Genomic DNA, 13,057 nt, shown 5'->3' on the forward strand with positions numbered 1-13,057 from the left:
AAAGCGATGTGTAGAGTAAGCCTTTTATTATAGCTCAGGCGACTTCCGAAGCGCCGGCCGCTGCCTCTTCGACGCGAAACGAGCTATAGGCTTAGCGACGACCACGACAGCCAGGCACCAGCAGAGCTCGTCGCTCGGAGAGCCCGCGAGCGGTGCCGTTGCCGAAAGCTCCCAACATAAGCAGGCATGCTTTGTCGCTGCTCGAGTATAGCTGGCAGTCTTTCTGATGACGATCGGTGCCGCGCCGTCCAAGTTTTCGCACATCTGTCTCCTGATTGCTGCTCGAACAGCATGGATCCGGAGCTCGAAGCGCGGCTGCGTGCAGCCACCGCTGAGATGGGCTTCGAGCCTTTCAGTACACGCCATACCGAGGCCCACAGGGCGACGACAGCAGCGATATATATCATTCTAGTACACTATAGCAGTGACTCGTCGGCGCAGCTAGGAAACTCGCAAAGGTGGGCGCCGAGATTTGACGAAAACACATGCTTTTGTGAGCAGACGGATTTCCTTCTTTACCGGAAGTACCACATTAATTTCAAGAAATGCGCTGGATTCTTACCTCTGTATACGTATGTTTTCAAAAAATAATAAGCAATCAATAAAATAATATTTCAAGGAGCATCAGTGCTCAGTTTCAAATGAAATGTTGCAAAAATTGCGCGTGACGTCAATTGGCAAAGCCAATGAGAAGGGTCGCCCAGTCCATGGCCAAGGCTGCCCAGTTTACGTCAAGTGGTAGGGGCGGGTAAAAACGCGCGGTCAGGTGTCGCCCTAATCGGCTGTGAGCGGCAAGTTTGAAAAATTGTTTGTAAATTATTGGTTTCACGCGCAGCTTTCTGAATCAGACTAGAATACTCGCAGAGACCACCTCTACAGAGTTGTTGCAATAAAATATGATTGAAGAAACCATTTCAGGGTCCCTTTAAGTGGAGCTTCGAGAATTCAATAGCTAAAGTTCACAGACACGATGTATCGAATTTTAAACGTAGTCTACTTTGTTTTGTTAGAAGTCACGCGCCTTCAAATATGAAACTGACTGAGGTTGATGGGAAACTTATTCACTGCTGACTATGGCACCGCGCCGTCCTGCCTTCTTTTCACGTGTTTGTTTTATGTTGCGCTAACGTTTACCGAAGAATATGCACTAACTAGCCCAGCAGCTAGTTTCAATTGACTATAGAATTGTAATAAATGATAAATCTGTTGTTTATCGTGCCCTGCTGTATTATAAATGCTAGAAGCACTGAGCTGTGTAGTCGTTTTACTATTTTTTAGCCTTGTCGCTGAAAAGAACTTCGTTTTAACATGGGCGAGGCTCCAAAATATCCAAAATCACAACTTTAGATTTGCGAGAAATGATAACTATTAGAACATATGCCACAGACTCATTCCTGATAAAATTTCGAACATGTGAGCTTCACTGACGGCTTATACGTGATTTGACAACGAAACGATACTTAATAAAACAGCAATAAATAAGAAATCTTGATTAAATATTTCCGAAAGGTGCTGGTTCATTTAGGGCGCAGCATTTCGCACAGAAGCTATGTTGCGCTGTGGTCACCCACCAAGCTTCATTCAAAGGCACCAGCCTTTGAATGAAGCCACCTTACGCCTCTCCTTGGTTCCTTTGGACTAATAAAGCGCTTGTGCGCGTGCCCGGGACAGACAAGCCTCCACGGCTTCCTTCATGCTTCGCGCGCTTTAAAGCTGGAGGTTGCATGTGTGTGACCCACAAGCCATATACAACTTTTCTAGCTCCCAAATTATGCCCTTCGGAAAAAGTAATTTCCAGTAGCATATGAGCCGACGACGTTCAACTTTTCCCTCTCTGGACGGGACCATACGTTGTGAACCAAAGGTTCGCGCCGGTACCGATTTGCGCGAGAGCAATCGGTCACCCTAGCCGTGATTTCATGCTGGCCACAAAACAGCGGCTGTCACTGTTTGTGAAGCTATCCGGTTGACGAAACGGTATCCGCTGGTGATTTGTTCTCCCTCGTCGGCACCATAAAGCGTTGCGGCTAATGGCTCACTTTAGTTCAAAAGGGCTACCTTCCGTCTGAAGGTAGTCAGGTGGCCATCCACCGAGAAGAGTGCCACAAGGTCCGACCTTGAGGCGGCGCCGCACGCCAGTAAGGTTGCGGCTTGTCCTTATTGCTCGGCGATAAACAGGCGAAAGCGGAAAACGCACCAGCGCTATTAGCGGCCCCTTATTACTGGGCTGGCATCTGGGCTTCAAGACCCGAGGGCTCTTCCCGTTTCTCCAATGCCTCGAGAGCCTCGCTTTTTGTTGATAGCATTTTCAGGATGAAAACAAACACGTCTGAAGCCGCATGAATATCCGATGAGTTATGCACGGATGAGGAAAAAGCGTGGAGACGGAAAAAAAAAGTTTGATTGGTCACGTGTTGGTGACTGCAACACGAGTCACGTTTTCCAGGCAATTAGGCCTCGCTATTTCTAAAATTCTATGCTTGCATCTTTTTTTGTCGCTGCACGTGTCTGCCGAGAAAGCATTTACATTAGAAAGAGCGAGGAAGGGCATTCCCAACCAGGGTCCGCATGCCTATTCGGCGTACCTCGCGCGCGCTTTGGTCTGGTTTGGTTAATAGTGTTTAGCGTCCAAAAGCGACTCAGGCTATGAGACACGCCGTAGTGAAGGACTCCGGAAATTTCGACCATCTGGGGTTTTTTAATGTGCACAGACATCGCACAGTACACGGGCGTCTAGAATTTCGCCTCCACCGAAATTCGACTGCCGCGGCCGGGATCGAACTTTTAAAAGCTGTTCGCGGTTTAGTGTACCGGACTTGAAGCGGCGCGCAGAAACCGTTCCGTAAATTAAACATTCCTTGTTTGCTTTGTTGAGCGCAGATAATAACATTATCTACATATATCATTTATGTTTACAGGAATCTAACTGGTGAAAATCACCCTTTTCTGCTCGTGGTGCTCTCACAGCCCATAAAACTTTATTACAAACAGGGTTGAAAATATTGTCGGGTGCTTAGCTTTGGTTAAGCCTGGCAGGTTGCGAAAGCAGGTGTTTTATGTTGCATATGCAGCGGCTCTAGTCGAAAGAGCGCGGCGCGGCTTGCCGTGCCAAGCGGCCGCGGTTACCCGACGAGCTGATTTGGAAGCCCGTCTATCGCTCCTGGTATGACGTCACGCTGTGACGTCACTAAGAATGGTATGACGTCAGGGGTCATTCTAAAGGTGAAACGTGCCAAGTGGCCGCCGCTACGCGAAAGGCCCTTCTTGGGAGTAGTATTGCTTTCGCAATAAAATTCTGAAAACCTGACTTCCTTGAACGCGCTAAATATGAAAATTGTTAGAATGAAAATCGGAATGAAAATTGGCTGGAATGGCTGGAATGAAAATTGTGCGCTTAAGGAAGAGCATGCTTGTTACGATAATATTGATCTCACAAGAGATACACTTACATAATCCTTGAATGTTAATAAGCTCAGTAAGCAAGTGGCAGTGTGAAAGGTACAGGACCCTGACCTTGTACCTTGCACACTAATCTTTTCAGAAACAATCATTCTAGCTACAATGAAAACCCAATCGGAACGCAAAATTTTTAAAGCTATGTGCATTGATTATGAAGGTTCGAAATGCGTCAGCACCCCTCTGTCAATGTATAAAAAAAAGAAATGTTGCTGTAGCTTGGCGTTGCTACTGCGCGTGTGTGAGTTCGGCATTTTTTAAATGTCTTATACAGATTGTTTTTCGAATAAACGGCAGTTGAAGACTAGCGTCAATCCTGTGTATTTGTGTTCTTGTCTCGTGTGTTGACTAAGCGCTAGCAAATGTGATTTCAAAAGCTTCCCAACTAGCCCAAGTTTCCGCCTTAATAAGCTGTTAAATTAATCATGGCTGCGTTTGAAACAGCCACCCACCGGGGCAGATGCGCACTGATCTACTGCTACACCGCTGTGCAGGGATGGTTCGCTCCGGTTTATGAATGTCAAGAGCAGAAAGACCAATTCTGCCCGTACGGGTACGTTGGCACAACCTTGGCGTCAGAGAAAGAGTACTTGGGCTGGAGAGATCTGTAATGATACCGCATTGTACTCTTATGTTATGGAGTACTTGGGCTGGAGAGATCTGTAATGATACCGCATTGTACTCTTATGTTATGTGATGGCGAAAGAAAAAACTGTGACCATATCTGCGAACTGATACCCAAAGAGGACCTGAGGCCACCGAAGGGGCCCATTAAGGCTATCACGTCACACACTTCAGGCGGAGCTTAAGTGTACCCTCAAGTCTTGTGTTAAGCTGTACAATTCCCTCGTAAAGCCACGATCAAGGTAACACGGGGAAGACAAGTGATGGCCCCCACATACACGATTCAAGGCTTCATCACTTATACAGTTTCGCTTATCTTTGCGCCAGCCCCTGTCAAGGTGGTGTTATTTACGAAATCATTTTCCCTAATCCCGATTAATCAACCTTGCCCAGATCAAGAGAACTGATGCACTTGTGTTGATAATTTAATCGACAACCACACACCATATAGAGTTCACCCGGCCGCGCCGGTCGCATTTCGACGCAAGGGAAATGCTAGAGGCCAGAGTTCCTGCGGGATGTCAGTGCACGTTAAAGAGCCCCAGGTGGTCAAAATTTTACACAGCCCTCCACAACGGCGTCTCTCATAGCCTGGGTCGTTTCTGGACGTTAAACCAATCCAAACCTTATAGAGTTTGATTTGTATCCATTTGGGGCGTCAATCATTTATAGCATACTTGGTAATCTTCTGGGTTATCCACGTTTGGGTATTTAGCTGTCTTTTACTTCTCGCGTGGATAACTACTGACTAATAAAGAAGCGAGATCAGTGTAACGCTGCTGTTTTTTTTTTATTCGCATAAATTATTCCTCCAGAGGACCGATTTCTACTAAGCTATGATGTTGAAAACTTTCACATTTCGCGTACCAGGTGGAGCATGAAACTAAATGCTGACTAAACCACTTTTTATGAAAAACTAATACAACACACAGCTGTTCCTATCAGCATAATCTTTTATCACAGCGCTTGACTACAGTAACTCAGTATTATTTGCATGTTGATGCAATAATAAAGAAAATTACGCGTTGCGAGGCTCACATTTATTCTGTATGTTCAGCGCCTTAAAGCACGCCCACTCCACCCAACAGCGAGAAATATGTCACGAAAGACAATATCCGCCCAGATGCTTTTTCTTCCCAATAACAGTCTTAAAAAATGACTTTTGCAAAACAGAGGGAAATCCTCCACTAGGGCGCCTTCTTCTCTGTACCATCTTTCACTCCTTCCTTCGTCCTCTCCCTCGCGACACATTTCATGGACTTGTCTAGAGTACGAAAGTAACTCGGCCTTTCCATGGAGCGCCCCACAAAATATTCGTGTATCCATTCTGCGTACGCATATGGTAGCCATTCACTGTAGAAACCACGAAAATCATTCTTTTGAAGCCTTGTGCGCCCTGCATCATACTTTGAGCTTAATAATGTTTTCACGGAAAAGCAATAATGGTACTTACAGATACAGAAGGCCGAGGATCGTCAGCGCGAGGATAAGCCATTCTGCCCATCCCAAAACGAACGGCATTTTCAATGTGCTTATCCTGAAGCCGCAACGAGCACTGACAGTGTGCGTTCGCAGAGCTGTTGAGTCTCGTAGAAGCTCGTGCGCGCCTAACAACAGTTCTTCACATTCGCACGCGCGATATCTCCTTTCACCTCAAAGGTAACGTTGCAGCAATTCACTGACGGCCACTCGACTCCGGGGCCGCGGCGGTTCTGCAGCGCACGCTTCTTGCTGCACGCGGTGACAACGTCAGCCGAAGGTTGCACGTGACCTGATGTGTGCTCGAAGCCTGGCGTCATGGTGTGGAGAGAGAGGAGGCGGTAGAGAGGGGAACGCTAATGAAAGAAGGGAAGAGAAAAGAAACCTACAGAGAACAAGCAGCCAAGGTCGCCTCCGGCCTACACAGGCTAAACGACACGTGGGAGATATTTCCGTCCAACTGAGCAGGATGTGCACGGCATATCACATTTCGAAACGCCGACAAACCACCCGGGATTCGAAGCCACTTCCACGGCTGCATTAAGGAGGCGCTTCTCGCAAAATGCGCAATTAGTTGGTTTATTGGTTTAATGGGGTTCAACGTCCCAAAGCGACTCGGGCTATGAGGGACGCCGTAGTGAAGGGCTCCGGAAATTTCGTCCACCTGGGATTCTCTAACGTGCACTGACATCGCACAGTACATGGGCCTCTAAAATTTCGCCTTCATCGAAATTCGGCTGCCGCTGCCGGGATCGAACCCACGTCTTTCGGGCAAGCAGCCGAGCACCATGACCACTGAGCCACCGCGGCTGGTCGTGCAATTAGTTTTCAGGCGCACCCAAAAAAAACCCTCCGGACTACCGGACACTCCGCAGTGGTGTTCCCTCGATTATAGTATGCGGGATTTGTCGCCCCGAAACAGCACTTAGGCTACGAAGAGGCCGTATTGAAGGGCTGCTAATTAATTTTGATCTCCGGGGATTTTTAAATCCACACTGACATTTCACAGGACCCATTCTTCGCTGCATTTAGCATGAAGCTTTTAATTCGTATTGGAAAAGTTTTACTTAGGTATTGCACTGACTTGAAACCCCCTTATGAAAGGACAACTATCCACTGCTTCACACAGAGCGCAATGATTTCCACATGCGCAGTGTACTGTTCTATCACCAACTGAGCTTTATGCGACTGCGGCTTTTCCTTTTTATTAATGTGTTCCACCGCACAAGTTCACCTTAAGAGTGTCTATAGCACATGCGCTTTCGAAAACAGGTTGAACTTGGCATGCCCTACACGTCAACCTGAACGCTGGAGATAACCTTATCGTAATCTCTGGGCGTGGAAACGCAGAAATGCGCTTGCACTTGTTGCACTCGCAGGTATCGTTATCGGAGCCTTATCAGCTTCACTTTGCGTTGCGTTATCGTGCGCGCTTGTTTTCTGCTCCTTTTTTAGTGCGCACCAGGCAAGAAATTGCGTTCTGTTTTTGTTCAATAGATAAAATTAGAACATGTGAGGAGTTGTGCTGCACAACACAGAAGGCGGAGGCGCGGCTAGAGAACCGCGCCAATTATTTTACGCACGAAGTATTATTGTTCTCTCTTTGCTTTCGTTCTTTCTACGCGCCTGACGACGAATCTAGTTTCCTAAGCAAACGGTCTTTTTTCTTACCTGCGCCGCTGTCCAACAAGATATTAAATACACGAGTGATATCTCGAATTTCTCCATCTTGGGTGTTTTTTTATTTTCGTGATCCTACCTAGTGTAATAATCCAATATTTTCATTGTTGCGAAATTCATTTATGGTCCTGTTCAGATTGTTAAATTCGGAGGTTTTCAACTACGCTAAACACGCGTGGCACGTTTCATTTCGGGAGCAGCAACAGAACTTTGGCAGTTCAGCAGCGAACTGCCTCATGTCTGTCTACATTGCCACATTCGAGCTTCGACAGTGAATTCATAATCGTCATGGCCATCAGACCAGTCAGGTGCGTTCGCTGCGCAGGCACGGTATACATATTCGTTTGAGGGTAGGAAGCCTGCGCGGTGTCTCATGCATCGCTCCCCACTCACTCCGCTTTCCAAGATCCCCAAACGGACATCTGTAAACGGATGAGCCCCCGGCACGTGTTCGACACGCTGCAGCGTCGTGTTTTTTTCTTTACTTGTCGGAGTTGCCGAGAACGATGTTAAATGTAGGCAATCGCAAGGCCTTCGACATCATTTAGATTGAAAACAGAATGTTTGCACAGCCAGACCGCCCGCACTTGGCTTTGTTCACGGGACCGTTTGAACGACCGGCAGTGCAAGTCTTGAAAAGCTTTGCTGAGGCATCGATGAAGTTATCTCCCAGCCAAGCACTATCGACTACGTAAGCAAACAGCGCCTCTAGCTTTAAGCCTGTTAAAAAGCTTAGCATTCTTATTAAGGAATTGAAAAGAAGGCTAAAATCTGCTACTGCTAAGCATCTATATTCTGCAAATCCCTAATATTGACTACAAGCATCCAGATTGTGTATCCCGTGTAAGAGCTTCGGCATGTATTGTTTGTTATAGCCAGTCTCATTATGCAGTGTGTAGCACTCGACGAGTTACTTCCACTAAAAGGGTTGCATTGCCTGCAGTACTTTCGAGAGCGCATGTACTTTGGCAAGATGTAAGCGAAATTTGTTAAGCCACAGCTCCGATATAAATTGCGGTTTCGAAATTCTAAAAACTGATATGAATGTTGCTTACGATGGGCAGCACGCGTCTCAATAAATATGGAAACTAACAGTAATAGCAAAAATCTAAATAGCCGACTAGTTAGCATGACTTGGCTTTATCGTGACGCGTTACACCACTGACAATGTTATGCCGAAAAAAAAGAGCTCTTCTAATTCAAAGACTATTTTTGAATTGCAGAACATCTTAGGATAACACCTGATATGCGCCCCAGCTACCTTTGGCAGGGAGCGCTCCCAGCGCATCTCAATGAAAACGCACTTTTCCGGCGACCATGTTTTGCAGAAGACTGTTTTGGCCACAATGGGGCGCAATCGTAGTGTGCTGACGAATTCTTCCAATCCGGTTCCGCATTGATGCTGTAGCGAAACCCGGTGGCGGCGGCGGCGGCGGCAACGGAGGCCAAATGATGCACATCTACTGCGTCCGCTATACGCGCTTTTTCAGAAACGAGGAGATGGGAGGGAAGAGTACGTATGTCGCGAACGAAAGACGATGTGAGAAAATAAAACAAACGGAGAGCTGCCAAGGCCGCCTGAAACCTAGAGGACCTGTGGCACGTGCGTGATAGCCCGTGCTACTGGAGGGGCCGTACGCGGCCCACCTCATTTGAAGAGCGGGTAGGAACGATATGGTGCGCCGTGCATGCATAGGTCTCTGTGGAAATCCATCGGTTACAGAGCACTTCTTGCATCAACTTTTAGCGTTCCGGACCTGGACGTTAACTTGAGAGCCGCCGTAGTCAAGGCTCGGGATTAATTTTATCTATAACTAGCTAGGGTTTTCAGCGCGCCTTAACAGCTCACACAGCAAGCAACAAAGGGCCGTGCTTGCATTCTGCTCCACCTAAATGCAGTCACCGCGACCGGGATTTCATCGAGCGAATCGGTTCTCGGCAGCCGAACGCCATATCAAGTCAGCCAACGAGGCTGAAATCGAAAAAACATTCCTCTACAGATTATTTTCTAGTTAAGGCGAAAAATAAAGGACTCATTGACGTTGTCATGGTTGTCATCCTACCCACTAAATACTTACCAAAACTGGTAACTGCTCAAGTTGGTGCGCATGCGTTCCTTTTTTCCAACAGAGCTCAAGAACAAGACGGACACATGCATAACCCTTGAAGTAAAAACATGGCCCAGTTTCGCTGCTGAGCGGTATTCGGATTGTCCAAGGGCTGGCTGCAGGGCTCACCTGCGCCTGTGCAAACTCATGCGGCGAAGCGTAGCGCCACGCCGAGTTCTCTTCACCACTTCCTATTGCGAGTGCTTAGCGCGCTCGGCTGCTGAGTCGGAGGATACGGGTCCAGCCCCTGCCGCTGCGGCAGCATTTCGATGGAGAGTAAAAGCAAAAGGCGCTCATGCGCTGTGTGTTGTCCGCGCGCGTCAAAGAACGCCAGGTGGTCTAAATTAATCTGGAGCCCTCCACTACAAATATTCGCCGAGGGAAGTAAAAACCCCCAATTCACAATTCACTTTCTGTTGTGACCATTATAAAAATATTTATGGTGCTTCTGCAGAATCTTTATTGCTCAATCGCATCACACAAACCAGACTTTCTGTTGTGTTCGTGTTGATGTTTGTGTGGGGTCCTTGTCGAGGCCCTCCAGAAGATTCGCCGCCGATTGTCTGATGTGCACGTGTTGAATAAAATGTGTGATGAGGATATGATGCATGCTGTGATGGCTTTATGGTGAAGACGTGATGATATTTTGTGGAATGTTTCAAGAAAATTTGCCGCCGATTGTCTGATGTACGCCTGTTGGCTGATTTTGTGATGTGGATGTGAAGTCTGATTTCATGATGCGGATGTGATGTCTGATTTCCTGATGGGGATGTGATGCTTGATTTGATGGTGTGGATGTGATGTCTGATTTCCTGATGTGGATGTGATGTCTGATTTTGTGATGTAGATGTGATGCTTGATTTTATGATGTGGATGGGATGCTTGATTTTGTGATGTGGATGCGATGTCCGATCTTTTTATGTGGATCTGATGTCAGATTTTGTGATGTGGGTGTAATGTCTGATTTTTTGATCAGATTAGCAATGAGAGGAATAATTTTGGAAACATTGTCGCCGTTTGATTTTATCGAGCGAGAAGCGCTAAACGGTGGTACTTGTGCTAATCTGTATCTTTAATAAACAGTAAAATACTCCGTGAATGCATCCATATGAGCACCAAAAGATAGAATGCCGCAAGCAATAAGTACACTGATCAGTTATAGCTTTTGGGTATTCATTTATTTTAAAACGGTAGCATCAATCGTTAAAAACAACTGTTCATGGCCTTGTCGTTTTATTTCTCGCGATACCATCGACGAAAGGCTTGATTTTATCTGCTGCACCACCACTCCTGGGAACTTGGGCCATGTGTAGCCTAAAAAATAAAAGAAAAACAAAGTGTAGAGCAGTTGTAGCATGCACATCTCTGAATTTAGTTTCAAGGTTTTCACGATATTGTGGGTGGCTCGATGGCTGGTTGGCGCCGAAATTATAATTAATCGGGCCAACCTGCCCACCACTGCACTCTCTGTGAGTTCGGAGGAGGAAGGGCGACAAACTTCACCCCGCGTGCAAAAGATGAAGTTCGACTGCTGACCGGCGATAGGAGCCACGTCTTATTAGCCGTTGACCGGAGGCATCAGGCGTAGACAAGTTACTTTAGAAACCCCTTTACTCGGGCAAAGAACCGCAACCAAAAGGGTACATAACCAAGTAAAACTGACATTCGAGCGAGTTGGTACAGCATGTTGGAAAATTTCCAGCGCACACAGGACAGGGACAAAGGAGAGAACACCACAAGCGCTGACTCGCAACTAAGCGTTTATTCGCAAACGCAGAAAGTATATGCTCAAAGGAAAAAACAAAACAAACCCAGTAAAATAGCGGCAATACACTGGCGCGACACGAATAACAAACACACAACGAGGACGCTAACAACTATTAACAGGACGAGGAAAACAACAGAGTGAGAGTCATAGGACAAAGTTACAAGATCAAAGTAATAATGCACAAAAGGTTCCGACAAGAAAGAGCGACAGGAAAAAGAAAAAGACTACAAGCTAGTCGGGAGAAATGGTGGCTTAGCTGCGGGGTGGCAGGTCCGGTCGCAGGGAACATCGGGCTGCGCGCGGGGCTGATGGGGTGTTGCGGATACGGGCGACTTGGGCCACGCGTCTTCGGGATCACCGTCGCCGCGCTAAACGCGTCAGACACCCGCCTAGGCTCGCTTGCCGACCACTTCCCTGGCTGACCTCACACACGTCTGCACGCACCGAAATCTCCAAGCCAACTCCCTGGCTCGCGGTTTTCCCGCCGCCGCGTTGGCGTGGCAAACAAACAAACACAAAAACTCAAAGCATAGCGCGCCAACGATTTGCAGATGTTAAAAAGGGGCGAAAAGAAGCACGAAGAAACAGAGAGGGAAACTGGGAGAAAGCTACGGTCCTAACTAAGGTCGGGAAGGATGCCTGGGCGACCGCTTCCCGTCTCCACAACGTCCAAGCGCTTTACACACAAGTGCGAAGACAGACAAGGCCACGCAAGCTGGGGGAGCAAAGGCGACAGATTTCACACGGCGCGAGCCCTACTTCGTCGTCGTCAGCTATGTGCCACCTGGCAATGCTAGGTGGCAATATCTTTATCTCTCTCTTATTTTTTTTCTCTTTTCATTTTTCGAAGTGATATGTCTAGGGTTATCGGCATGTACTGCTGCTTCTTTGTAGGGGACGAGGACTTGCCAAGCTGCTATAGCAGCTTTTTGCCTCGCCTCCCCCATCTTTGATAGAAATAAATGAAATATATATAAACGGAACTCCTGTCAGACGGGTTTTTTGTGGACGGCTATTTTATTGTTTTTCAGGCCACCATTTCTTATAACTTTGACGAAGCTGTTGCTGATGTTCTCAAGATTTTTAGAGACAATTCCCAAGGACTTACCTTCACTTGGGAACTGCCTCAAGGGGGGAAAATCCAGTTACTGGACGTTCAGTTCAACTTCTGTGGTAAGGAGCATGTGTGTTGGATGTACAATCCCCGCTTTAGACAAAGCCTTATGCCACTCAGCAGTGCACATTCCAAACTGGTGAAAAGGAGTATCTCCTTGATGTGCGTGCACGCAGCTCTCTCCAAATCCTGCAATCACTGTGTGCAGGCTGGCTTTGATAATCAGCTGCAGAGACTAGATGACGCAGGCTACCCGTGCCTTTTGATCACGGCTGTATGCAAAACATTGCTGCAAAAGATCAAACGCACTTCGAGTCGAGAACTGCCAAGCAAGCAGAAAGATAAGAGGCCTATGGTGGTTTTTCCGTACATTCATAGGATAGCGCAATACATCAAGAAAATAGGTGGTCGGTACGGAGTGAGAGTGGTGTTGTCAGCGCCATGTAAGCTTGCCAAGGTTTGCTCCATGATAACAAGCCAACCGCCGAGATGCGCTATCAGGCACAAATTCCCGGTAACTGAATGCAGGTCCGGTGTCATCTACAAGATACCGCTCAAATGCGGGAGTGTGCACATCGGCCAGACTGGCCGGTGTTTCAACGAAAGAGCTGGCTAGCACAAAAGGACGATAAAAAACAGTGAGCGGGGGACCTCCCAGATCACTCCAGAGAGTGTAAAGGATGTGCACCTGTGCTGGAAAGGACGGAGTTTATCGGTAAAGGCAGAGAGCGGATTTAAAAAAAGGATTGTCGGGGCTTATCACATACAGAAAGCTGGTGCCACGTGCATTAGCACTTCGTCGGCAAAGCTCAGCGCCAGGGAACTGTA

General features: G+C 47.3%; 2 protein-coding genes across 2 annotated transcripts in view; one reads left to right on the forward strand and one right to left on the reverse strand.

The window, feature by feature from the left end:
* Positions 1-5,820, reverse strand: part of LOC149339942 (cytochrome P450 3A8-like) — a 23,949-nt gene extending 18,129 nt beyond the window's left edge. The window contains exon 1 of the mRNA XM_089548651.1: positions 5,534-5,820. Within this exon, the coding sequence (XP_089404777.1) occupies positions 5,534-5,601 (68 nt within the window). The 5' untranslated portion in view covers positions 5,602-5,820. The remainder of the gene's footprint in view (positions 1-5,533) is intronic.
* Positions 1-13,057, forward strand: part of LOC149339939 (glycoprotein antigen BM86-like) — a 161,290-nt gene that overhangs the window by 125,956 nt on the left and 22,277 nt on the right. The window lies entirely within an intron of this gene.

Source organism: Amblyomma mixtum, chromosome 6, assembly GCF_055824585.1.
Source record: "Amblyomma mixtum isolate Tamu chromosome 6, ASM5582458v1, whole genome shotgun sequence".
In the NCBI taxonomy this organism is placed as follows: domain Eukaryota; kingdom Metazoa; phylum Arthropoda; class Arachnida; order Ixodida; family Ixodidae; genus Amblyomma; species Amblyomma mixtum.